At 46.3% G+C, this 24,830-nt stretch overlaps 1 protein-coding gene across 8 annotated transcripts in view; it reads left to right on the forward strand.

Moving 5' to 3' along the window:
* Positions 1 to 24,830, forward strand: part of PLXNA1 (plexin A1) — a 400,969-nt gene that overhangs the window by 64,394 nt on the left and 311,745 nt on the right. For all 8 annotated transcript variants that reach the window (XM_066617858.1, XM_066617857.1, XM_066617855.1 and 5 more), the window contains exon 2: positions 23,391 to 24,743. In XM_066617858.1, coding sequence (XP_066473955.1) covers positions 23,565 to 24,743 — 1,179 coding nt within the window. In that variant the 5' untranslated portion in view covers positions 23,391 to 23,564. The remainder of the gene's footprint in view (positions 1 to 23,390; positions 24,744 to 24,830) is intronic.

Raw genomic sequence — 24,830 nt, forward strand, 5'->3', positions numbered from 1 at the left:
ATAGAAAAGAAATTGTGTTTTTCAAACCACTTGCTCTGTTAGGGGCCCTGCAGTGTCCACTGAGTCTAGCTTCCGGTTTCCCACAGTGACAATGCTGTGGATGCTTAAGAAGTCATAGCCTTCTCCCATTGTTGGGTATAAAACCATGCATATTATTCTCTGCACTGAAATATATGATGAAAGCCCAGTCCATTGTGGCTGTGTTCGTTTAGAGTCTCTTTTAACTCAACATTGAAACTGTTCTGTTTCCCATGTCACTTTTAAAAAATTGGCTGTAGAGAAACACTGGCTGTAGGAGAAAGGGCGCAATATTAACTTGCGCTGCAACAGGCAAACCAGGAGGCATATCCAGTGCAGGATTGTGGCTAAAAGCAGCTTAACCAGAGGCAAGGGGAAACCCAATGGGTCTCCTTGTACTTGTGCCACCTCCTGAGCTGGCACAAGTCCGAGGAGAGCGGAGTGGCTTGAAGCCGCTCCGTTCTCCCCGGGGGACGGGGGTTGGGATCCAGCATAACTGCCGGATCCCAGCCCAGCCCCACCTCCCTCTCCTCACCTTCCCGCCCCCAGGGCCACCCATCACCCTCCCTCACCCCACCCAGGAACGCCTCCCTCCCTCCACCTACCCGCCTCCCCCATGCCTACCTGTCACCCTTGCGTCAGCTCATCCAAGCTGCCGCAAGGAGCTGGGGAAGGCAGTGCGGAGGCTTTCATCAGCCTCCGCAGGCCAGCGCTTCTGGGCGCGCCAGTCTGGCTTCCTGCCACAGAGGCGCAAATGTGCTTTACGGCACGTTTGTGACCCTCCCAGGCTGGCCCAAGGGACTTGGGCCGGCTGAACTAAAGGTTTGGATTGCGCCCCAAGTCTCTTATACAGGCTTGGGTGTTTTCTGAACTGAAAGCAAGATTGGATTGGCCAGCTGTCACTATGCTTTAATAAAGCTGCAATCATATGCACACCATGCTGGCAGTAAGCCCTATTGCAGTGCTTCTCAAAGTGGGGCGTCGTGATGCCCTAGCCTGAGGGCCGTAGGCTCTGCCCCCTTAAGGGGTGAGGGGGGGGGAAGGCAGAAATGTGATCCCCTGGATCATGCCTCTGATCAGGAGCTTTGCAAAAACTTCCAGTTTTGCGATTGAGAAACAGGAAGTGGTCGCAGTCGTGTTCTGCAGGGGTCTGCGCTGTGTGGAGTGCCTTGTTGAGGCTGGCTCCGGGCTCCTCCGACCCCTGGGGGCTGCTTTAGGCTGGGGTGAGTGGAAGCTCACCCCTGTGTCCCTCCACAGCAGTGTGATGCTGGGCATTGCGTTGCTCCCTTCCCCCCACCTCCGTCCCTTAAGCAAAGACTTGCAGGCTCTCAAACTCTCTGGGAGAGTTTGAGAACTACTGTCCTATTGGACAGAATGGTGCCTATTTCTGAGTAAATGTGCATAGACTTGCACTATAAGAGCCTTCTTTGTCATTCAATCACTGTACAGCCTGATCTTTCACAAATTGTTCCAGACCTGGGCAACACAGATTGGTAGGATTTAAGTATATTGCCTTCTACTGCTTTCTTTCAATCCATTTTTGATGGTTTTAGACAAGCATTAGTGGTGATGCAATTTTGGCTTGGGAACCTGCTCTTTAATAGTAGTGCTGAAGCATGGCAAAGTGACCATTCATATTTATAAATCTCAGGTAAAACCAAAAACACCAAGGAGGAATGCAGGTTGCTCTAGAGAAAAACAGGAGACTGGGTAGGAGATAAATCAGGGTGTCAAATTCATTTTATACAGTGGGCCAGAATAGCATTCATGACGCCATTTGAGGGCCGGAAGTGATGTTATTAAGCAGGAAAAGGGCGCAATGCTAACCCACTTTCCAGTACCGTTATAAGGGCGATGCAACATTCTCTTACTTTGAGGACGCCTCCGTGAGTGCCCCCCAACTGCAGGATACAGTACATGTCCCATTGGCATAGCTATGCCAATGCTGGAAAGTGGGTTCGGATTTGGGCCTAAGCTGAATAAGCACTTTGTTCTCATGTAGGGACTCATTCACTGTAAATGCCAAAAAGGAAAATATGCAAATCTTGATCATATTTTCAAGATATAGCAGACCCCAGTTATCATGCAGAGAGAGCCCAAATATCACATCTGACAGGTGACATCTCGGCAGAAGTGTCACTGCTGAAGGGGTGGCCTGTGTGATAGCATTGATGAAGTCTCCCTCTCTCACCCCTCTTGGTCTGCCCCTTTAGTGTTCCTTGCCTTCTGAGTCCACCTTCCATTTCTCTCTTCCAGAGCCTTGGCAGAAGCAGTGCTACTGAAAGAGCAGCACAGAGAGAGCCCAATTATCATGTGGGCTAGATAAAGAGCTTCCAGGCATGTTTGACATCCCTAAGATAAAGACTACGATCCTATGCATACTTTCCTGGGAGTATGCAATGGAACTTACTTCTGAGTAAACATTCATAGGCAGGGCCTAGGAGAGGGGGGTAAAGGGTACAATTTGTACCTGGGTCCAGGGTCAGATAGGGTGCCCAGGAGCCAAAAAAGGGGGCCTGGAAATTTCCTGGGAGCTTACATTTTCCTATCGACTTAGACTTGTTACCGGCATGGGATGCTGAGGACACTACCACAAGCGTGCGGCTGCAGGTACTAACAAGCCATATCTGCTGGGCCAAGGAATGCATACATGACACTCCTTAACACAGTGTCAAATCTGGGAGGAACTGGCTGGCTACAGTAGCTCTTTGACTTGTGGATCTGCTTAGCATGAAGGAGTATATAGGCGCTCAGGGACACATCTGCAAGACCACAGCTGCTACAGAAGTAAGTTTTGGTGTGCATAGGACACTTTCCATTCTAGCCTGAGTTTAAATATGATGATGCTAATTTCCTGCATGATTTTCTTTATTTAAAAGATTTTAGAGAACCTTAAGAGTGTGTTTGTTTTTCTGTATTATCGTATGTAGCTGCCAGTGCTGTGTGGTTGGGTAGACCTGAGCTCCAAGAACTTTTCCAGCTGTCTCCCCACCTTGCCCCCAATCTGCTTGCCCATTCACCACCCTCCCCTGCTTTGTTTCACCCCTTCCCTTTGCAAAGGGGCCCAAAAGAAACTTTGTATCCCCTAATAAAATTCCTCTCAGAGGCCCTTTTCATAGGAGAGTGCTGAAAAACTGTGGTTTTTGAGTTTAGGCCAGGACCTTTCTGTTTTGGATAGCATGGAACATAGGCTGAAGCTGCAACAAAGCAAGAGCCCTCCTTTCCAGAAACTGGTATTCGGGAACGTTGAGTTCTCTGGTGGTAACCCATAAGTGGTTTAAGTTTTCATTTTGTGTTCCTCCTCTTAATCCTTGTAACTGTTTTTTTTTCTAATAAAACTTTCCTTTTACTCACTGTAATTGGCTTGAAGTGTTTTGTAATTAAGGACAGAGGATCTCAAGTGAACTAGTCCATTTTTGGGAACTCTCTCTCTCTCTCTCTCTCTCTCTGCAGTGATGACATTCTTGTTTGCTTTTTCAAGCATATAGAAAGACTTTGGGTTCAGGCAAAGCACCATTGTGGGCCAAATTACATGTGACATTAAATCTGTCATTACAAGATAGACTGCAGAAACAATCCTTTTTCAGTAAATATTAGCCACAGGAGGGCCCATGGACTGGCCAGGGACTGTGGCATACAGCAAGGGGGGAGTCGCATTCTCCCTGGCAATGTTTTTGCACTGAAAATCTCCCAGAATGGCAGGTAACCCCCAAAGCAGCTGTGTGAGAGCAAATGGTTTGAAAGCAATCCATTACTTCAGGAAGATGATTTTTTTTGGGGTATGAAACAGTTAAGCGGGGAACTGTTTACCTCCCCTCTCCACACCACACACCTTGGCACTGCAATTAATTTTTGTTGATAAAATGACCACTTCTGGTCTATTTCCTCGTTAAGGCCCTCTTCTTATTAGGTTTATGTCACATGTCATTTGGCCATGTGTTTATGAGGTGGAAAAGCCAGGCTGGTGAAGACAAAAAAACTCCTTATAATTTGTGCCTGGACTACTGAAAGCAAATTATGTACATTTGCATTTATTTGCATTGCATAATTTGCTATTTCCAAAGAGCAGACCAGAGAGACAAGACCCCGGGATCAGTGGGTTACAGACGTGCTGCAGTGGAAAAGAGATGAGTACAAAGTGCTGAAACCCCACTTCCTTACAACTTTGTATTTATTTATTTGATTTGTATTCCGCCTTTCTCCCCGAAGGGCACCCAAGGCGGCTAACAATCAAGTTAAAATACAAGGAACAGATAAACATTAAAAATACAAGACACTTAAAAACAATTAAAACAAAATAAAATACGTAGCAGCAGATTGAAAGCACGCAGTAAAAAACATAATTTATAAATTTGTAAAAACAGCCCTTATAGTGCCTCGAAGGCTTTCCTGAATAAAAAAGTCTTCAGGCCCCGCCGGAACGTTGTTAATGAGGAAGCTGCTCTCAATTCAAAGGGGAGGGAATTCCATAGTGCAGGTGCCACCACCGAAAAGTCCCTGTTTCTGGCTACCATTCCCTTCACTACTCTCAATGACGGCACAACCAACAGGGCCCCTTCTGATGACCTTAGAGAACGGACCGGATTATACGGAAGAAGGCGGTCTCTCAAATACGCTGGTCCCAAGCTGTTTAGGGCTTTAAAGGTCATAACCAGCACCTTGAATTCAGCCCGGAAACGAATGGGCAGCCAGTGCAGCCGCCGGAGTAGCAGCGTGACAGTGTCAAACTGCCGACCCCCAGCAACTACCTGAGCCGCTACATTCTGCACTAGTTGTAGCTTCTGGACCGTCTTCAGGGGCAGCCCCACATAGAGCGTGTTACAGTAATCTGATGTCACTATGGCATGGACCACCATGGCCAGATCCGCCCGAGAGTTGTATCCCTACCAACTCTGAGATTTCAGTGGGCTCTGAAATCCAACTGAAATCCCTCTGATTTCAAGCTGTCAGGTTTGAGAGCTTGAAATGTGGGTTTTATTATTTGGTTTGTTCAAATGAAAGCTGACATCTTTCAGAATGCCAGCTTCTTTTGTTGAGTGGAAACTGTAGGAAAGCTTTGGATGCACATAGCCTTGTCTATACTTTGCCTTGCTTCTCTTTTCTGGTCTTTACTCTTTTTTACTTTGTCTTTACACTTTCCCGCTTTCCTAGGGAAATCTACCCCCTTGGTGGTTTCTGCCCAGTAGACCATCATGCTCTTCCCCCTCCCACCATTTCAGCCTCCACTCTGATATTATGTACTCCAGCTTTTGTAACTGTGTCTTCAAATATAAACAGTGATAGACTAGAAATACATTAAAGAGAAGAAGCGGCAAGTTCTGCCAAAGGAACATCACTTCCCTTCAGCAGTATTTATCTATAGCTCTCTTTGCATGACATCGATCTCCTAGTTCTCATTTGCTTAATCTAGCATCTTTGCCTGTTCATTCTCTCTCTCTTCCACAATTTACTGTCATTACTGGGCCTGTTTTAGACTACAAATTCTTTGTAATCAAAGGCTCAGCTTTAACATGGCTGTAAAACTGTGATTCCAAAGTGCTGGCTTGCAGGAGCCCTATGGTGAGTTGCCAGGCTGCTGGTCAGGTTACTTTTGGATTTGAAGCAAGAAGCCAAACAAAGGCAAAATCCCATTGCCATGGATCCATTCCTTTTTGTTTTGTGTTTAATATTTTTTAAGTATTGCATATATTTGAGATGCCATAACTGAAGCTTCTGACAAACTTTACAACTGAGCAGTTCCAGGAGTTTGATTTCTTAGGAAGAAAGTATGTTTCACATTCATTGTCTTAATCTCTAGAGCAAGAAGGCTATCAAGCGTGATGTACTGATTGACATTGTAAATTAAAATTGTCCATTTGAAATCATAAGGAATTTGAACACCTTGTAAGGTGCCACCTGATGCCCTTAAGAAACTTAAGAATCTAATGTTAAGTATGAAAATGAATAATGCTTTTGTGATGCATGAAATTGTTACAAGAAATGAATTGTACTCTTACGTTTTGATTTGACATCTGAAGACCCTGTTAAAGAGCATCTGGTTGCCGGAAGCAACCCTGGAGGGCTCATTAAAATCCCAGTAGCTGTTGGGACTGACTACCTGGAGGTGGAATGTCTAAACTTTGATGCAGATGGCAGCACTGAGCTCTTTGGAGAGCTCAGCCTAGTCCAGAGCTATTCAAACTGGAGTGTTGTGACACCCCATCCTGATAGCCCTGGCATCTGCCCCCTTAAGGGGCGGGGGCAGAGGGAAGGCAGCGACGCAATCCCCAGGATCTTGTCACTAAGGGGGGCTGCAGGGACTGGGACGTACTCACCAGTCCCTGCAGCAGCCTGTCGGGTGCAGGGAGCCCTGTGCAAGTGTCTGCAGGGCTTCCCGACGTTCCAAAAGTGAAAGTGGAGCAATCGCGTTCCACTTCTGCAAAACCGGAAGTGGAGCGCAATCGCTCCGCTTTCACTTTTAGAAGGCTGGGGAGTCCTGCAGACCCTCGTGCAGGGCTCCCCGCACCCCTGACAGGCTGCTGCAGGGACCAGTGAGTACACCCCAGTCCCTGCAGCCCCCATAGTGACTCTGGGGATCGCATTGCTGCCTTCCCCCTGCCCCCACCTCTTAAGGGGGCAGAGGCCAGGGCTGTCGGGCCCCCTTCCTTCCTTCCCCTGCAAGGGCTTACTGCAGTCCTCAAACTCCCTGAGAGTTTGAAAAGAACAGGCCTAACCTTTTGGGAAGTATTGCGAGCCTGGACTTATCAGGAAGATGGTTTCCAGATAGAATGCTAGTATAGATGTGTTAAGAAAAAAGACTAGACTATGATTTGTTTCAGACAAACTTCAAACCCTTGAACTAGTGAAGAGGAACTAGAGGCCTGCAGGTAGAAATGTGGCTGGTTATCTCAAAAGCATGTTTTAATTTCAGCCCCTCTGCAGCTCCTAGCTTCATATATAGCATTCGTCTCTGTCATTCTCATGCCTGCCTTGCCTTTTCTTCAGATGTCTTCACCTGGTCTTTGCCCCCCCTTTCTTTCTCTATGGGCCCAATCCTATCCAGCATAAGAGCAGCGGCTCCAAACAGCTGCTGCAGCATCCTGTGCTGAGTGAAGCCCCAGTCTGAGCAATGGAGTTTCTCAAGTGTGCGCCAGCTATTTTGCTGGTACAGGCTGGAAAACCTCCATGTTGGGCTTCCAGACTTGGGAAGAGGGATAGGATTCACTGGAGGACACCTCAGCTGGTTCCAGCTCCCCCCCCCCCGGCCTGTCTCTCCCCCATACAGCCCTTCCCCCTGCCCAGAAATGCCTCTCCCGCCCTCCCACCACCCTCCCCATGCCTCTACACTGCTCGGCGCTTACCTCTGCTCTGCCAGCAGCTGGGGGTTCTTTTGTGGCAGTGACAGGGCATTGCTGGCCTGCCTGCCTTTTAAACTCCTGGTGTGGCAACACCCACTGCGAGGTCTGGGACTGCAGCTCTGGTGGTGAAGCTCCATAGGATCAGCTGTAGATCACATATGCTTCCAACCCTTTTTCTAAGTGCCCTCCCAACTGTTGTCCTAGGCTTTCCACCTTTTTCAGGGATCTTCTGCCTGCTTGCTGTACCTCACTGTGATAAGGAGGCAACTCAACCATTCAGTGCCAAGAGCAGCATTAGCATTTTCACCACTAGTTCTTAGCATGTATTACAATATAGATTGTAATATACGTATTATATACGTATATGCAATGTACATGTGAGCCTTAGCAGAGGATGGAGCCAACATGAGTGTCTATAAATGGGGAGGTCATCAGGTGCAACTTCTTCTGTCGTTGCGGTACTGTGACAGAAGAAGCTATGCCTGTTGAACTTCCCATTGTCATTCTTTGTTTTATGTCGTTGTCATGTATTTTAGATGAGTGGTTGGCAACACTAATACAGAAGTAAACATTTCCATAATGGTAAGTTTTGTGATAGCAAATATTAATGCAGGATCTTTCTGAAGGCTAGATCAGGTCCTTTGTCTTCCTTTAACTTCTCAAATGGTTACTTTCTAAAGGGAAGGTGGTACTACCTTTGCAAACCTTGTAGGCTACCTGTGATTCTTTAGTACCTGGGGATCATTACACTGATATTAATAATGGAAGTTATATTATTTAGGCAATGCAATTGAATTGTTAAGCTTTCCTTGGTGCTTGGCAATCTGCTTCCTGCTGCTTATAGGGATAAGATTAGCTACTTAGCTCAATCAAAGTGATACAAACTGACTGGATAGAAAGGAGTCAGGCAGATTAGCTGAATGGCATAGACCTCCTGCTACAAAACTCCATTAGAGTAGCCCCTCTGTGAGGAACTCCTATCTCTGCCATCATGAGCTATTTTTTTGGATGGAGGAACAGTGTTGTTCTCTTAGGAGCAAAAAAAGACATACTGAAAACTCTTGGAATGTCTAATCACATAGAGCCCTATCCAAACTGGAGAAAGAGTAATCTCCAAGAAAAGAAAGGACTCTCTTGTGAGGGCCTAGAACCCCAGGGCTTTGTTTGACAAACTAACCTGGGCTGTGTCTGCTCAGGCCTGAAAACCCTCTTCAGGAGCAGAATCAACCCATACATACTGTAAGCAGTATGTAACATCAATCCTTACAATTGACAGGCAATGTGAAGCCTCTGGATTGGGAGACCTGCTCTTATTAAGGGCCAAGGCTTCCTTGCTTAGTCAACACAGCCATGCATGTACCTTCTCCACCCATGGAAGGTCAAGGCCTGGATTCAGGTGCAACTGCCCATAACCCTGGGGTGGTCCTAATGTCAAAGAAGAATGCTGATAATCTAAATAGATGGAAGTAGTAATGTTTATGGATCAGTTGCATGTTTTCTTTTTCATTGGTACCCAAACTATTTCCTACAGGGAATCTGCCAACAGGCATCTTATTTTTCCTGAGCAGGATCTACTTGTGGGGCTCATGGCTTCTCCCAGATATCACCCTCCTCTTACCCCTCGACCATGTTGTGCTTTAATTGTGCATCTGCTTTGTTTTCTTTGAACACTGGGGTCAGCTTTCTAAGTATTTCCTATTCCTTAAGTGATTCCTTGAACAGTATTTGGAAACTACATGTCCTGTGAAATACGGACAAACTGCTTAGTTTCCTCCCCCGACATGATTTAGGGGATTATATATACTATCTTTTAAAGGTTTTTCATTTTGTTTTTTGTATACCGTATTAAAAATGAGTGACTAGTTTGCATTGCAGAATTTTGATTAGAATCTGAAGCAGGGAATGATTTATTTCCTTTGGCAGCTTTGGAAGTTGGTGTTTATGGTGGGAATTGGGTTATGAATTCTGTTTGTGAAACAAACAGCAAGGGCAGCTTTAACCTGGCACCTGCTCAGCTGGAGAGTGTTGCGTGGGCTGGTTAGAATTGCACTTGCTATCCAGAATGCAAGCTAAGACCTTGCTTGAATTACTACCTTGCACACTAGAGGAGTTAACAGGGCCGCAGCTCTCAAGATGCTGTTAAAAGACTGCAGTTTGGTTTTTCCAGTGTTTCTAGCTGTCTGTTCACTAGAAAGCTCATAAACGTTCTACTCTGATAATGGGAAGTGTGTGGTTTCAGATGTCCGAGGTTGGAGGAAGAAAGAATGCTTGTATACACAATATATGTGCACTGTACGTGGAACTGATGTTCTGCTGGCTCTAAGATCTTCCCTCCATTTCTTATGGAGCTTTGCCAGTTATCCTCTCTGCTGCACTAATGTTGGATCAAGTTCTTTTTTTGTTTGTTTGTAGATTATGGTGAAGAGTAGAGTAAATTGGCATCAATGGAACCAAGGTCACTGTGACCTTCCCCCTTTTGTGTATTGGAAGCTTCTTGTCTCTTGGTGTAGGAGGGAAATTCAACATTCACTACAGGGCTAGTCTTACAGTCCAATCCTAACCAACTTTCCTGTGCTGATGCAGCCGTAATGCAGCCGCAGGGTAAGGGAACAAACATTACCTTGAGGAGACCTCTGTGACTGCCCCCCACTACAGCAGAATGCAGTGTGTGTCCCATTGGCTTGGCTGCCCTGGTACTGGAAAGTCATTAGAATTGGGCTGTTGTTTGGGGTTCTTGGATCTTTGTAATAAATAATAAAAGAAGTATGTCTGTATAAGTGTTTGGGTCTATAACAGGCAGGGGATTGTTCTTGAAATATATGTATCTGGGGAGCATATTGAAGTTCAAGGGATAGAAGTGTGGTTAGAGGGAAGGGATTAAATAAAGTACCTTATCAGATTCCGCCCCCCCCCTTTTATACTGCAAACAAAAGTGTTTCTTACAGGTATTGAAAGGCTGACACATCACCAGGTAAGGGCAGGCCACATTTGACCTGCAACCTCAGGAGTGAGGAAGTCTTGGGCTGGGTGTTTGTGATTTAATTTGTTTTACAAAAAACAGCTGTTTTGTTTCCCAAACAAAAATAATAGTGCAAAAAGAAGTCCTCTTGCTGTGGACGGGTCACTAAGATCACTTGCCTATTTTCTAGTAAAAAGCCCATGGCAACTCCTTTGGAGTCTGCTTTTGATGTTGCCCGTGGACTGTAGCATTTCTTGAGTTAGGTCAGACTGAATTTTTAGAGCCATTGCCAGCCTCTTGCAAGTACAGCCTGACGCACCCTAGAGCAAGGATGCCAAGTACATTATTGGGTTGCTGTGCTTGATTGAGATGTTGTCACATAATCGTAGCAAAGTCAAGGAGTTGCCTTGGGTTATTTTCTCTGCCAGTGCCACTCCCTGTTGGGAATTCTAGACACTTAACACTTGCCAGAAGGTTTCCCTGTGTAGAGTAATTGAGCCAAGAAGCCGAGTGAGGGTGCTGGTTTCCTTGCTTTCTTATCCAGTGAGACTGTATTTAAAACAAAAGTTTTTTTTTACTCATGCTCGTTAGTTGTCTGTTTAAATTGCACTTTTCACATTCAGTGTGTTTATAAACCTAGGATGCTATAATTTTGATTACTTCTGTTTAACATTTGCTAATGTTAAATAGAATAATGCTTCCAAGCGTTGCATGAAATATCACTTAACTGTCAGCCTGCCCATGTGGCATGCAAAGTCAGAGTCAAACTAGATACATAACAGTAAACGTGTTGAAGCTATTCCAGCTGCGGACCTCCGCAGCCCTGCACCTGGAGCAAAGCTCCGCAATGGCGCCCCTGTGGGCTATCGCCACACCCCCGGGCAGAAATCCACTCCCCCTACTCACTAGAGGCTCACGGAGCCTTGCGTGACCTCCTCCCATGCCAGGGAATCCTCTGTGAGGTTCCCCGGCGCTATAAACTGTGCTTCCGGCAGACTGGAACCACAGTTTCCACCCCTGTTGGGAGCCTCAGAGAGGCTTCTGTGGGGTCCCAGCGGCTGGCGCCTGGGGCTTTTGCCCTGTCCCAGTCTATGGCAGGCATGCAACTGAGCTATTCAGAAGACCATGAATCTGTCTTCTCACAATTTGTTACCTATCTCATGTAGTGCTAGGAAATGCTGCTGCTGCCGGAATGAACAAATAAATGAAAATATTTTTGCCCTGGATCCTTATCATAGGCAACTAGTTAAGGAAGGGTGGGGAGAAATGTGGAATATTATTATGGCACTAGATGAGGTATGGTCAACCAGATGCTGTAAAGCTGAAGGGGAATGCTAACTCCTTGCATGACGATGCTGTGGTGCCAACATGGCACGTGTTGTATCCTGCAGGGGTGATTTGGCATTTTGAGGCTTTCTCAGAAAAAGGGAACATTTGTTTCCTTGCCTTGGGGAAGGTCCATGCCAGCCCAACAGGTCTATTTGGACCTGTGCAGGCGACATCACCGCTGCAAGTCTTTGTTGATGCATGAAGGCGGATAAGAACTGGAAATGGGGTCAGGATTCGACAGGCGCTACTGCCGCCATGTCTGCCCTCTTCATGTACCTGATCCACCCTCCTCCCCATTTCTACTCTGTTCTGCCTCCCTTCCTGCCTCACACCAAGCCCCTGCATAGTCTTATCTGCAGCAGCAGGGTCTGTGGTCCATTGCCACACAGACCCAGCTGCTTTCTGCTTCATGTTTGTAACAGCCAGAAATTACACTATACCAGTAGAATGTGCGTTCTGCTTGCATTGCATGTATTTAGGATTGGGCCCACAGTTAGTGTATTGGGTGGCTTTTGCTTCTCCATTTAAACAGACCATTGATTCATCTATAATACCTGGCTGTGGCTCTCCAGAGTTTGAGGGGTTCTCCCCCAATCATGCTGGAATCTTCTTTGTGCATAGCATGTACTGTACCACTGAGCCACTGCTCCTACCCAATATGCCATGTCAGATCTTGCCCTTAATGAAGAAGTTGCACAGATATGATGGAGACTGCTAGGAGAAAATGGAAAAAAATAAGGTTCAACACTAAGGTCTTGTAGAAGGTTTGTTCATCATTCCCATTTTACAGATAAGAAATTGAAACTAAAAGAGTGGAACACCATGCTTCTGCTGAGATTTTAATTTTCTCTCCAATCTTTTTCTCTCTCTCAGTAGTGAATCTCAGGAGTCAGTGGTCAATGTTGTGAGCAATAACGCTGACTCCTGAGATTCACTACTTGGACTCTTGGACAGCACCAGTATTAGAGGATCTTGGGAAAATCTCAGCAGAAATGGGTGAGGAGTCCCATCAAGGTGGAACCTAAAAGGAATCAACTGAAAATTATTTGGGTCAAGAGGCAGACTTGACTCAGTGGGCAAGGACCAAGGGTCTGTACACATGAGCTCTGTGCTTCTGGCAGTCGTTTGATTTGTTTGCAGAAGCTGTAGTTCTGCATGCCACAGTGAACCACCTCAGTGTGGGTTGAGCGAGGGCACAGAAAAATGACCCATGATTCTGGTGAATGAGTCTGTTGGCTTGTTCAGAATGAGCAGGGGCGCAGTCATGCAGGGAGGAAGAAAGTGGACTCTTGAAGCTGGATGCTTATGTACATCAGCCCCAAGTGGTGCAGAAATGAATTCTGCTTGAAATATCACTGCTTTGGGAACCCAGTAGGTCAGTGTTTCTCAAGGTTTGTTTTCTGCCGTACCACTTCACATGGTCCACCTATTCAAAGTACCACTGGGAGTGTCTGGCAGTGACATCACCACCAATTTCTTCTGGGTTGGGAAGCCAGATGCAACACAGCAAACGCCAGTAAGTGGCTCAGGGTGGACAGGAGAGCTTTTTCAAGTAAGGGAAAGCATGCTTTGTAGCTCTGCTCACTGAGCTGAACCTCCTACCGCTGTTTGTTGTGTTGCGTTAATAATAATAATAATAATAACAACAACTTTATTTTTACCCCGCCTTTCTCCCCGAAGGGACTGAAGGCGGCTTACAACATATTAAAAACAATTTAAAAAACAAATAAAAACATATTAACACATCATAAAAAACAGCAGTCAGAGTAAAAAAATAGGTAAAAAGAGCATAGAGCAGCAGCAAGTCATAAAAGAATCAGGCCTGTAAAAAATATTAAAAGATGTTAAAAAGATGTTAACAGGCCGAGAACTCAGAAGGCCTGTTTAAACAGAAGGGTCTTCAGGCCTTGCCGAAAGGTCTCAAGAGAGGGAGCCATTCTTAAGTCAAGGGGAAGAGAGTTCCATAGCGTTGGTGCCACTATTGAGAAGGCCCTATTTCTTGCCGCCGCCCCACGTACCTCCCTAGGCGGCGGCACTTGTAAAAAGGCCTTCTCTGATGACCTGAGAGGGCGAGCCGGATTGTACGGGAGCAGGCGATCTCTAAGATACCCTGGTCCAGAGCAGTATAGGGCTTTAAAGGTCAATACCAGCACCTTGAATTGGGCCCGGAAACGAATGGGCAGCCAGTGCAGCCGCTGGAGAAGCGGACTGACAGTTACTGGTCTCACTGCTGGGTGAGAAGTGTCCAGGGATCACGTGAGTACCTCCAGATACCACCTCAAGTACTACTGGTAGTACCCGTACCACTGTCATAAGACCACTGTCATAAGGGGCATAAGTCATGGGTGTGTCCTCGGTGCAAGGAGCTCCAGGGTCTCAGGGAACGCGTCCGCTCCCTTGAAGCCTTGGTAGCTGACCTGGAGAAGTGCAGGCAGGCAGAGGAGGACCGTGGGGAGACTTCCGGGGACGATCAGGCTTTGTCCCAACCTCAGGCGTGCAGCTCCTCGGCTGCCTGGGTGGGAAGTCTCGGGACTGGAGGACGTCATCCTGGAGAGGAGGGAAACAATCCCCTAGGGAGGACCCCTTCTCCAGGGGATGGGCCCATATCCAAACGCACTCGGGATGCTCCTTGGCGGGAGGGGGGTCGGGGGCTTCTTGTAGTGGGGGATTCGATTATTAGAAACATAGAGAGGGGGGTTTGCGACGGATGTGAGGACCGCATGGTGACTTGCCTGCCTGGTGCGAAGGTTGCGGACATCACTTCTCGTTTAGACAGGCTAGTAGACAGTGCTGGGGGAGAGGTAGCGGCTGTGGTGCATGTCGGCACCAACAACGTGGGCAAGTGTAGCTGGGAGGTCCTGGAGGCCAAATTTAGGCTTTTAGGCAGGAAGCTGAAAGCCAGGACCCCAAATGTAGCGTTCTCTGAAGTGCTACCTGTTCCACACGCAGGGCCAGCTAGGCAGGCGGAGATCAGGGGTCTCAATGCGTGGATGAGATGGTGGTGTAGGGAGGAGGGGTTTAGATTTGTTAGGCACTGGGGAACGTTTTGGGACAAGCGGGGCCTGTACAAGAGGGACGGGCTCCACTTGAACCAGAATGGAACCAGACTGCTGGCGCATAACATTAAAAAGGTGGCAGAGCAGCTTTTAAACTGATCCCTGGGGGAAGGCCGACAGGAGCTGAGGGGCATCCAGTTCGGGACTCCTCATCCCTGTGGGATGAGGATGGGGAGGTTAGAGAACAACAAGACAAAGGCAGGGTAGGAGAAGAAATTGGCAAAGGTAGCGTGATGGGATGTGATAGACGGTTTGGCACAATGAGAGGATGCGGGGACAAAGGAGTGAATAAGCAGCCCATCCTAGGGCATTCCGTGTACAAATGCTTTTATGCGAATGCCCGAAGTCTACGAGCAAAGGTGGGAGAACTGGAATGTCTGGTGACAAGGGAAAACATTGACATAGTGGGCATAACGGAAACCTGGTGGAATGCGGAGAATCAGTGGGATACCGCAATCCCGGGCTATAAACTCTACAGGAGGGACAGGCAGGGGCGTGTTGGAGGTGGGGTGGCCCTTTATGTTAAGGAAGGAATAGAATCCAGCAAAGTAGAGATTGAAGGTGGGTCTGACTCCACTGTAGAATCTCTGTGGGTTAAATTACCAGGCTTGTGCAGCGATGTAATACTGGGGGCGTGCTATCATCCTCCAGACCAGAAATCGGATGGGGACCTTGAAATGAGGAAACAGATCAGGGAGGTGACAAGGAGGGACAGGGTTGTAATCATGGGGGACTTCAATTATCCTCATATTGACTGGGTCAATTTGTGTTCTGGTCACAATAAGGAAACCGGATTTCTTGACGTGCTAAATGACTGTGGCTTAGAGCAGCTAGTCACGGAGCCCACCAGAGGACAGGTGACTCTGGATTTAATATTGTGCGGTATGCAGGACCTGGTTAGAGATGTAAACGTTACTGAGCCATTGGGGAACAGTGATCATGCTGCGATCCGTTTTGACATGCATGTTGGGGGAAGAATACCAGGCAAATCTCTAACAAAAACCCTTGACTTCCGACGGGCAGACTTCCCCCAAATGAGGAGGCTGGTTAAAAGGAGGTTGAAAGGGAGGGTAAAAAGAGTCCAATCTCTCCAGAGTGCATGGAGGCTGCTTAAAACAACAGTAATAGAGGCCCAGCAGAGGTGTATACCGCAAAGAAAGAAGGGTTCCACTAAATCCAGGAGAGTGCCCGCATGGCTAACCAGCCAAGTTAGAGAGGCTGTGAAGGGCAAGGAAGCTTCCTTCTGTAAATGGAAATCTTGCCCTAATGAGGAGAATAAAAAGGAACATAAACTGTGGCAAAAGAAATGTAAGAAGGTGATACAGGAGGCCAAGCGAGACTATGAGGAACGCATGGCCAGCAACATTAAGGGGAATAATAAAAGCTTCTTCAAATATGTTAGAAGCAGGAAACCCGCCAGAGAAGCGGTTGGCCCTCTGGATAGTGAGGGAGGGAAAGGGGAGATAAAAGGAGACTTAGAGATGGCAGAGAAATTAAATGAGTTCTTTGCATCTGTCTTCACGGCAGAAGACCTCGGGCAGATACCGCTGCCCGAACAGCCCCTCCTGACCGAGGAGTTAAGTCAGATAGAGTTTAAAAGAGAAGATGTTTCAGACCTCATTGATAAATTAAAGATCAATAAGTCACCGGGCCCTGATGGCATCCACCCAAGAGTTATTAAGGAATTGAAGAATGAAGTTGCAGATCTCTTGACTAAGGTATGCAACTTGTCCCTCAAAACGGCCACGGTGCCAGAAGATTGGAGGATAGCAAATGTCATGCCTATTTTTAAAAAGGGAAAGGGGGGACCCAGGAAACTATAGGCCGGTCAGCCTAACATCCATACCGGGTAAGATGGTGGAATGCCTCATCAAAGATAGGATCTCAAAACACATAGACGAACAGGCCTTGCTGAGGGAGAGTCAGCATGGCTTCTGTAAGGGTAAGTCTTGCCTCACCAACCTTATAGGATTCTTTGAAAAGGTCAGTAGGCATGTGGATTTGGGAGAACCCGTGGACATTATATATCTGGACTTTCAGAAGGCGTTTGACACGGTCCCTCACCAAAGGCTACTGAAAAAACTCCACAGTCAGGGAATTAGAGGACAGGTCCTCTCATGGATTGAGAACTGGTTGAAGGCCAGGAAGCAGAGAGTGGGTGTCAATGGGCAATTTTCACAATGGAGAGAGGTGAAAAGCGGTGTGCCCCAAGGATCTGTCCTTGGACCGGTGCTTTTCAACCTCTTCATAAATGACCTGGAGACAGGGTTGAGCAGTGAGGTGGCTAAGTTTGCAGACGACACCAAACTTTTCCGAGTGGTGAAGACCAGAAGTGATTGTGAGGAGCTCCAGAAGGATCTCTCCAAACTGGCAGAATGGGCAGCAAAATGGCAGATGCGCTTCAATGTCAGTAAGTGTAAAGTCATGCACATTGGGGCAAAAAATCAAAACTTTAGATATAGGCTGATGGGTTCTGAGCTGTCTGTGACAGATCAGGAGAGAGATCTTGGGGTGGTGGTGGACAGGTCGATGAAAGTATCGACCCAATGTGCGGCGGCAGTGAAGAAGGCCAATTCTATGCTTGGGATCATTAGGAAGGGTATTGAGAACAAAACGGCTAGTATTATAATGCCATTGTACAAATCGATGGTAAGGCCACACCTGGAGTATTGTGTCCCGTTCTGGTTGCCGCATCTCAAAAAAGACATAGTGGAAATGGAAAAGGTGCAAAAGAGAGCGACTAAGATGATTACAGGGCTGGGGCACCTTCCTTATGAGGAAAGGCTACGGCGTTTGGGCCTCTTCAGCCTAGAAAAGAGACGCCTGAGGGGGGACATGATTGAGACATACAAAATTATGCAGGGGATGGACAGAGTGGATAGGGAGATGTTCTTTACACTCTCACATAATACCAGAACCAGGGAACATCCACTAAAATTGAGTGTTGGGCGGGTTAGGACAGACAAAAGAAAATATTTCTTTACTCAGCGTGTGGTTGGACTGTGGAACTCCTTGCCTCAGGATGTGGTGCTGGCGTCTACCCTAGACGCCTTGAAAAGGGGATTGGACAAGTTTCTGGAGGAAAAATCCATTATGGGGTACAAGCCATGATGTGTATGTGCAAACTCCTGATTTTAGAAATGGGTTATGTCAGAATGCCAGATGCAAGGGAGGGCACCAGGATGAGGTCTCTTGTTATCTGGTGTGCTCCCTGGGGCATTTGGTGGGCCGCTGTGAGATACAGGAAGCTGGACTAGATGGGCCTATGGCCTGATCCAGTGGGGCTGTTCTTATGTTCTTATGTTCTTATGTTCACTGGTTGAGAAACACTGCAATAGGTTCCTTCCTCTTTTGCAGTACAAACAACAGAGAGCATGGTGCAGTGTCTTGATTGTTGGGTATGGAAAGCCCTGGTTCAAATCTCTCTACTGTGAAGGTCTGAGAAACTTTGGGCAAGTCATAATCTCTCAGTCTAACCTATCTTACCTCCTCCACAGCTGTTGGGAGGCTAAAATGCCACTCTAATCCCCTTACAGGAAAGTGGGATGTAATGTAGCAAATAAAAGTAATCAACAAGCATCATGGTGGTGGGTTTTGGATGGTGTGGAGTATCTCCCTTGTTGTCTAAAAATTGTCTGGAGGTTGAACGTAATATTCCTGAGGGTGTCGTCTGATTGTCTCTGATACCCTGTAAGGCTATAAGAAAGGAAGGTGCTTTGCTATTAGAGCTCTTGCAGCAAGCATCTGTCACTGCAGACAGAAGAGGGATGTGCCTCTCTTGTGGCTGTTTCAGGCTGACGAACGAGTCTGATCATCCCTGTCTCAGGTGCCTATAAATCTTTGGCTGCTGGTAAATGAGCTCCACCTCTTGTAGAGGCAATGCTTCCCTGTAGCAGTTTGGGTAAATAAAAGGGCAGAAGTAATGTGGGATGGAGAGTGGCAAATAGATTCCAGGAGGAGCTCTCTTTGCAAGACTGCAGCTGAAAGTACAGTTTTATTGTTGAATCCGTGTTAAATTATTTGCATGGAGATTCCCTGCTGGGAGAAGCTGCTCTGCTTGCAGTGATGATCTGTCTGACTGTGTTTGGTGGTAATAGAAATGCCTTTTTTTGAAGGTGGGGTGACAGTGAGGGAAGCAGTGCTGTTGGGGAATACACCTAGGTCTGTGGCTGCTGCCCATGAAACGAATCCCCACATTTCTGGCTCAGCAGCCAAAGGGCTTGTTCAGCATGCTTTTGATTATTCTGGGCAATAGCAGGAGGGCAAAAAGAGGCAGTGTCCTTTGTATGCTTTGTGGATATCTGGATCTAATGTTTTACAGCTTAGCTAAGGAATAATTCTGTCCCTCCTGGCTGCAAATCGATCATCACCTTCAATGTTTCCTTCCATAAGTGCCCATCTAACAACTCTGTTCCCTGTCTTGTTACTTCTGTATATTTTTGTGGGGAGGGGTGGGTGGTAAAAAATATTTTTATTTGTAAATTTGTATCTGACTCGTCCAATTTGCTGAAGATGGCTCATAAACACAAAACAGCAACAAAACACAACTTTCAACAGACATCTGTGAAACCTGAGTACTTTCTATAGTTTGTCACCCCAGCGCATCAAGAGACATCGGTATGTTTCCATACAACAGAACGCTAGCCCAGAGGTGCACAAACTGTAGGTCTGGGACCCACCAGTGGGTCATGACCCAATTTTTGTTAGCTCATGAAACTGATAGAGCAAATTAGGCTATGTGCATCAAGGGTTAGGGTTAAACCAGTCGCTACTTAGGAGGGGGAGTACCACTGCTGCTTGATCCCCATTATAACCACACTCCTTGCCATTTGTAAATCAGGCAGTAGCCTCTAGGGCAGCCATTTTCAACCAGTGTGCCACGGCACATTGGTGTGCCGTGAATGGTCCCCAGGTGTGCCGTGGGAATGTGAGGGAGGGTCATTTATTTGTAGGGCCATTGGGGGATGTGTGTCCCCCACTGGCAGCACAGTGTGCCTTGTCAAAAAACAGATGGTGTACCTTGACCATTTTAGTGCCTTGCCAGTGTGCAGTGAGATGAAAAAGGTTGAAAATCACTGCTCTATAACTTCTAAAAAGTTTGGGAACCAGTGTGCTAGATACTGCAGGAGTTTGTGCTGAAGTTTGTGTAGAGCCATAGAATTTGTTGTACTTCTCTTACAGATAGGAAGAAGAGAGCGCAGATGAGAAGTGAATTATTCAGATTTATATGGTAAATCAGTGCCAGGACTAGATGTAGAACCCCACAGTTCTTATACGCTCTCCTTAAACAGCTATATTCTTGCTTCTCAAATTGTCATCATTTATTTCTCCCTTCATTTGTGCTGGTCTCTCTCTGTGTTTTCTTTCCCTGTCTTTATAGAAAGTAAAATCTCATTAATGACCAACTATTCAGCACATTAAAGTCCAATTAGGTAAATGGTGAAATGCAATGAGTGCTTTCTCTACTCTGTGTGAGCCTGCTGGCGGGGGGAGGGGGGGGGAGAGACCCTGAAGTATCTTCAGGAGATGTTCTTTTTGAGTGTCTCTTTACAGGAGCAGAGTCCTTAGGCTTCTGTTCCCTGGGCAGTGGGAATGTAATGTGCTCTGCTTCTGCAGTGGGGCTTGGTGCAAATTCATTAGTGGAGTGTTTTCCTTTACTAGTGAGAGGCAGTTTGACAAGCTAAATCCTCCTTATAGCCACAGATAACCAAGGTGAGCCCAGGTTCCTTACCTGAACCTTGGTGTACTTAAGCCTTTGAATGAGAGTTTATTCATTCAAAATGGCCCTTTCAATACGTAGATAATGCCCTCCCTATGCATGTTTCTAGAAGGAAGATAATTTAATACTAGTTGAGAGGCTGATGTTTGTGCAGTAGTGTTAATAAGGATCAGACAGGTTCTCAACACTCATAAAGATCACCAGTCAGATGGATTTCAAGGTTTCCTAACTTGACATTATCTAGATATGGACATTTATGTGCAAACCTATCTCAAGTCAGGAACCAAAAAACAGATGTCAGGGATATGAATGTATAATATCAGATGGATTTGAACAGATAGTTATTCACAGATCTGACTACCATGTTACCAGTAGTGACTTACCCTTTTGCAGTCATGCTTGGCTTTGATAATCAGCACAGAAATGCTCTCTGCACTCCCTCCCCCCAGTTCTCTGCAAATTGTCAAGAACTCAGAAAGGGTGGATATTTTGTGTTGGGAGCAAGAGACCTTCCACTTCAGTCCTCTGCACTTGCCTTTTACAGAAAAGTGATGGGAGCAGAGCTTTGTGCTGGAGTTTGGAAAGAAGTGGTATAAGTCTTGCTGCTTCTCCCTTTCTCAGTGCTTGGCGCAAAATGTCTATGTAATGCTGAGATCAATGATTTTCAACCTTTTTCATCTTGTGGCACACTGACAAGCTACTAAAATTGTCAGGGCACACTATCAGTCTTTTGACAATTGACAAGGCACACCATGCTGTTGGTGGGGCTCACATGGCCCACCTGATGGCCCAACTAATAAACGACCCTCCCCCAAACTCCTGCTGCACACCTGCAGACCATTTGTGGCACACCAGTATGCACTGCACAGTGGTTGAAAATGTCTGGCTTAGATCACAGTCATCTCAAAGCGCTTATTTTTGGGAAGGAGGAACTTTAAAGACCTGCTGACTGTGCTAAGTGAATTGAATCATAATCCCATATCTTATCAGTAATGGCTAACAAATGGCATCTGTGGAACTTTGCATATACAATACTGCCATGGTGCCTTGCTTCAGTAAATGTTTGCCCTTCATGCAAGGTATATGTGGGTATGCTCTGTGAGGGCAAAGCTAGCTAAACAGGATCGAAGAATAAGCCCACTCTTGACTTTTGTGCATGAAATGAAAAACAGTACTGTGCTCTCAGACTGCAGCTGAAGTGTCATGCAATTTTCTTTTGTCCTTTCTGCCTGAAATCGGAAAACTGGCTTTGTGGTTTGTGGGAAATCTAGGATGAGCCTCAAGGCCATCCAGTGCCCAAAGAATGAGGCAGTGCAGAATATCCTTCCTCTTGGAGGAAGGGAAGACCTTGAAGACATAAAAAGCAGCCTTCTGTAGCTTGTCAGGTATGGTTGGGTAGGCAGGACATTGGCAGTCTCCTAGCAGAGCTACGATCTGGTCAAGGTTTAGTTAGCGATGAAATTGATGTACGGGCCAGCAAATGTTGGTGAGACGATGGAAGATTTTATTGAGATTGTTCTTTGAAGAAAATACGATATGGGATATTGGTTGGTGTTGGGATAGCTTTGCAAAAAGATTTCCTGTGAGAGTGGAGAGCTCCCTTTAGAAACACACCAATTATTCTACCCATATGGAATAAGGGAGACAGTGGGCTCTGATTGTATACTAAATCTGTAGAAAATGTACTGTATTTCCTTGGGTTTAATTTTTTTTTTAAAGTAGATTGCTCCCCTGAAAAGCTGTTGGGATTTATACCATTTCATTTGGAACAGTGCATGAACAGATAAGGCACGATTAGGACAGAAAGTGGGAAAGGCCATGCAGGTTTTAAGTCCCTTGAAGAAGAGATTTCAGGAAAGCAAAATGTCTGTGTTAGACTTTGTGTTAGGGACTGACTGTGTTAGGGACCTTGCTCTTTGGTCTGGAGCGTGTGCGATGGAGAGAAAGGAACACAATCAGTGCAGGTACATTGGTTCATACTACTCTGACTGGGAGGGTGCGGGTTGGCACACATACCAAGGGTCAGGCAAGAGGCTTCCCATTCCCTAAAACTCCCGTGTAAGCATCATATGCCTCCAAGATCCTCTGCTCAGACTGTCTGAGGATGAAATTCTAAACTAGGGAGGAAGCCCCACTGAACACAGTGGGAATTGATCCCAATAAACATGTATAGGATTGTTCTGCATGAACCATAACCCAAAGCTATTTGATACTTTTTAAAGGCAATCAGATTTTTTTTGTTAAGAGCAGATAGGGCTTTATAGATTTTACCGAAGTATTCTCTCTCGCAAATGTGCGTGGAGGCATTCCAGTATTCTTTCATAAAGAAATCAATTTTGTTGCTTTTCTCCATTATAAAACTATGAAGTTGGAAAAACAAATATAGAGGGACTTCAGATTGCCAAATATCAATCAAGGCAATGAAAGGGCTGTCTTCAAGAAAACACTATAATACTTGCATCAAGTTTGAGATAGGAAAGAAACCTAGGAAGTCAAACCTGGGCAAATTTGAAAAGTGGTAAAATAGAGGTGATAGAAGATCTGTTCCTGGTCAGTTATTTTACTATCTTCTCCAGATCTTTAACGTTTTCCTCGTTTGGAGTTTTGTTCCTGAAAATTCAAGCTTAAGGCTTCTAAGTTTCCTGCCCCCATAAAAATACAGAAAATCTAGAAGTCCTCTATTGTTTTTTGTCTGATAACAATTAAATAATCATCTTGGTTCTCCTAGATGTTGGAACAATTGAGCAACTATTTTCTGTGGTGAGCTGACAAAATGGTCATGGGAACTTTAATGGGAGGAATGTAGAATGATTAATGAATTCTGTGCAGCACTTCTCCCCAGATAGCTGAACACTGCAGAGATATGAACCACCTTCATTCCTGAGATGTTTGTAACTGTGAGGTTCCTTTGTTCTGTTATATCCTGAGTAGCACAAATGCTTGTCTTAACTCTGCTCTTTATTTCCTTCTAGGGCTGAGCAGGATGCCAGCACCCTTGATCTCCTGACTGTGGAGAGTAGTGGAAGAAGAGGAGACATTAGTTCACAACTCCCCCCCCCCTTTCTTTCTCCACAGCCTTTGGTTGGCTCTTGTTTATTTCATAGTTAGGTTCATGCACAGCCATTGCTGGATGTGACGCTTCCGCTATGTGGCTCCTAAGGCTCAAGCACCACCTGTCGGTCAATATCTGGACCTTGCTGCTTCTGGGGAGTGCTTGGCTGCAATTGTCAGAAAGCACTCTCAAGTCCTCCTCTTCCTTTAGGACTTTCCAGGTCACAGAATGGAGTTTGACACACTTGGTGGTCCACAACAAAACTGGAGAAGTGTATGTAGGTGCTGTCAACCGGATCTATAAGCTTGCAAACAATCTGACGCTGTTGCGCACTCATGTGACAGGGCCAGTGGATGACAATGAAAAATGCTACCCACCACCCAGTGTACAGTCTTGTCCACATGGGCTCGTCAGTACCAACAATGTCAATAAGTTGCTGCTGGTGGATTACTCTGGGAACCGGCTGATAGCCTGTGGCAGTGCTTCTCAAGGTATTTGCCAGTTCCTGCGCTTGGATGACCTCTTCAAGTTGGGTGAGCCCCACCATCGGAAGGAGCACTACCTCTCCAGTGTCAATGAATCAGGCACCATGTCGGGCGTCATCATTGAAGTGCAGAACGGGCAAAACAAGCTCTTCATTGGAACACCCATTGATGGCAAATCTGAGTACTTCCCTACCCTGTCCAGCCGCAAATTGATGGACAGTGAGGAGAATGCAGAGATGTTTGGGTTTGTTTATCAGGATGAGTTTGTCTCCTCCCAGCTCAAAATCCCTTCTGATACACTCTCTAAGTTTCCCACATTTGATATCTACTACATCTACAGCTTCAGCAGTGAGCAGTTTGTCTACTACCTGACCTTGCAATTGGACACCCAGCTTACCTCACCTGACTCTACTGGGGAGCAGTTCTTCACCTCCAAGGTCGTCCGGCTGTGCGTGGATGACCCCAAGTTCTACTCGTATGTGGAATTCCCCATTGGTTGTGTTCGAGATGGCATTGAATACCGTCTTATTCAGGACGCTTACCTCAGCAAGCCTGGACGGGCGCTGGCCAAGCAGCTGGGCATCTCAGAGCATGAGGATATTCTCTTCACAGTCTTTTCTCAGGGCCAGAAGAACAGAGTCAAGCCACCAAAGGAGTCCGTCCTTTGCCTCTTCACACTGAAAAAGATCAAAGACAAGATCAAGGAGCGCATCCAGTCCTGCTACCGTGGAGAGGGGAAGCTCTCTCTTCCCTGGCTTCTGAATAAGGAATTGGGTTGCATAAACTCAGTAAGTCATTTATCTTCTTCTCTGTCCTTTATCTTTCTTTTCCCTGCAGCTTGGATAAATCCAAGGCTGCAGTTGGGATATCTGTGT

Source organism: Tiliqua scincoides, chromosome 2, assembly GCF_035046505.1.
Source record: "Tiliqua scincoides isolate rTilSci1 chromosome 2, rTilSci1.hap2, whole genome shotgun sequence".
Classification (NCBI taxonomy): domain Eukaryota; kingdom Metazoa; phylum Chordata; class Lepidosauria; order Squamata; family Scincidae; genus Tiliqua; species Tiliqua scincoides.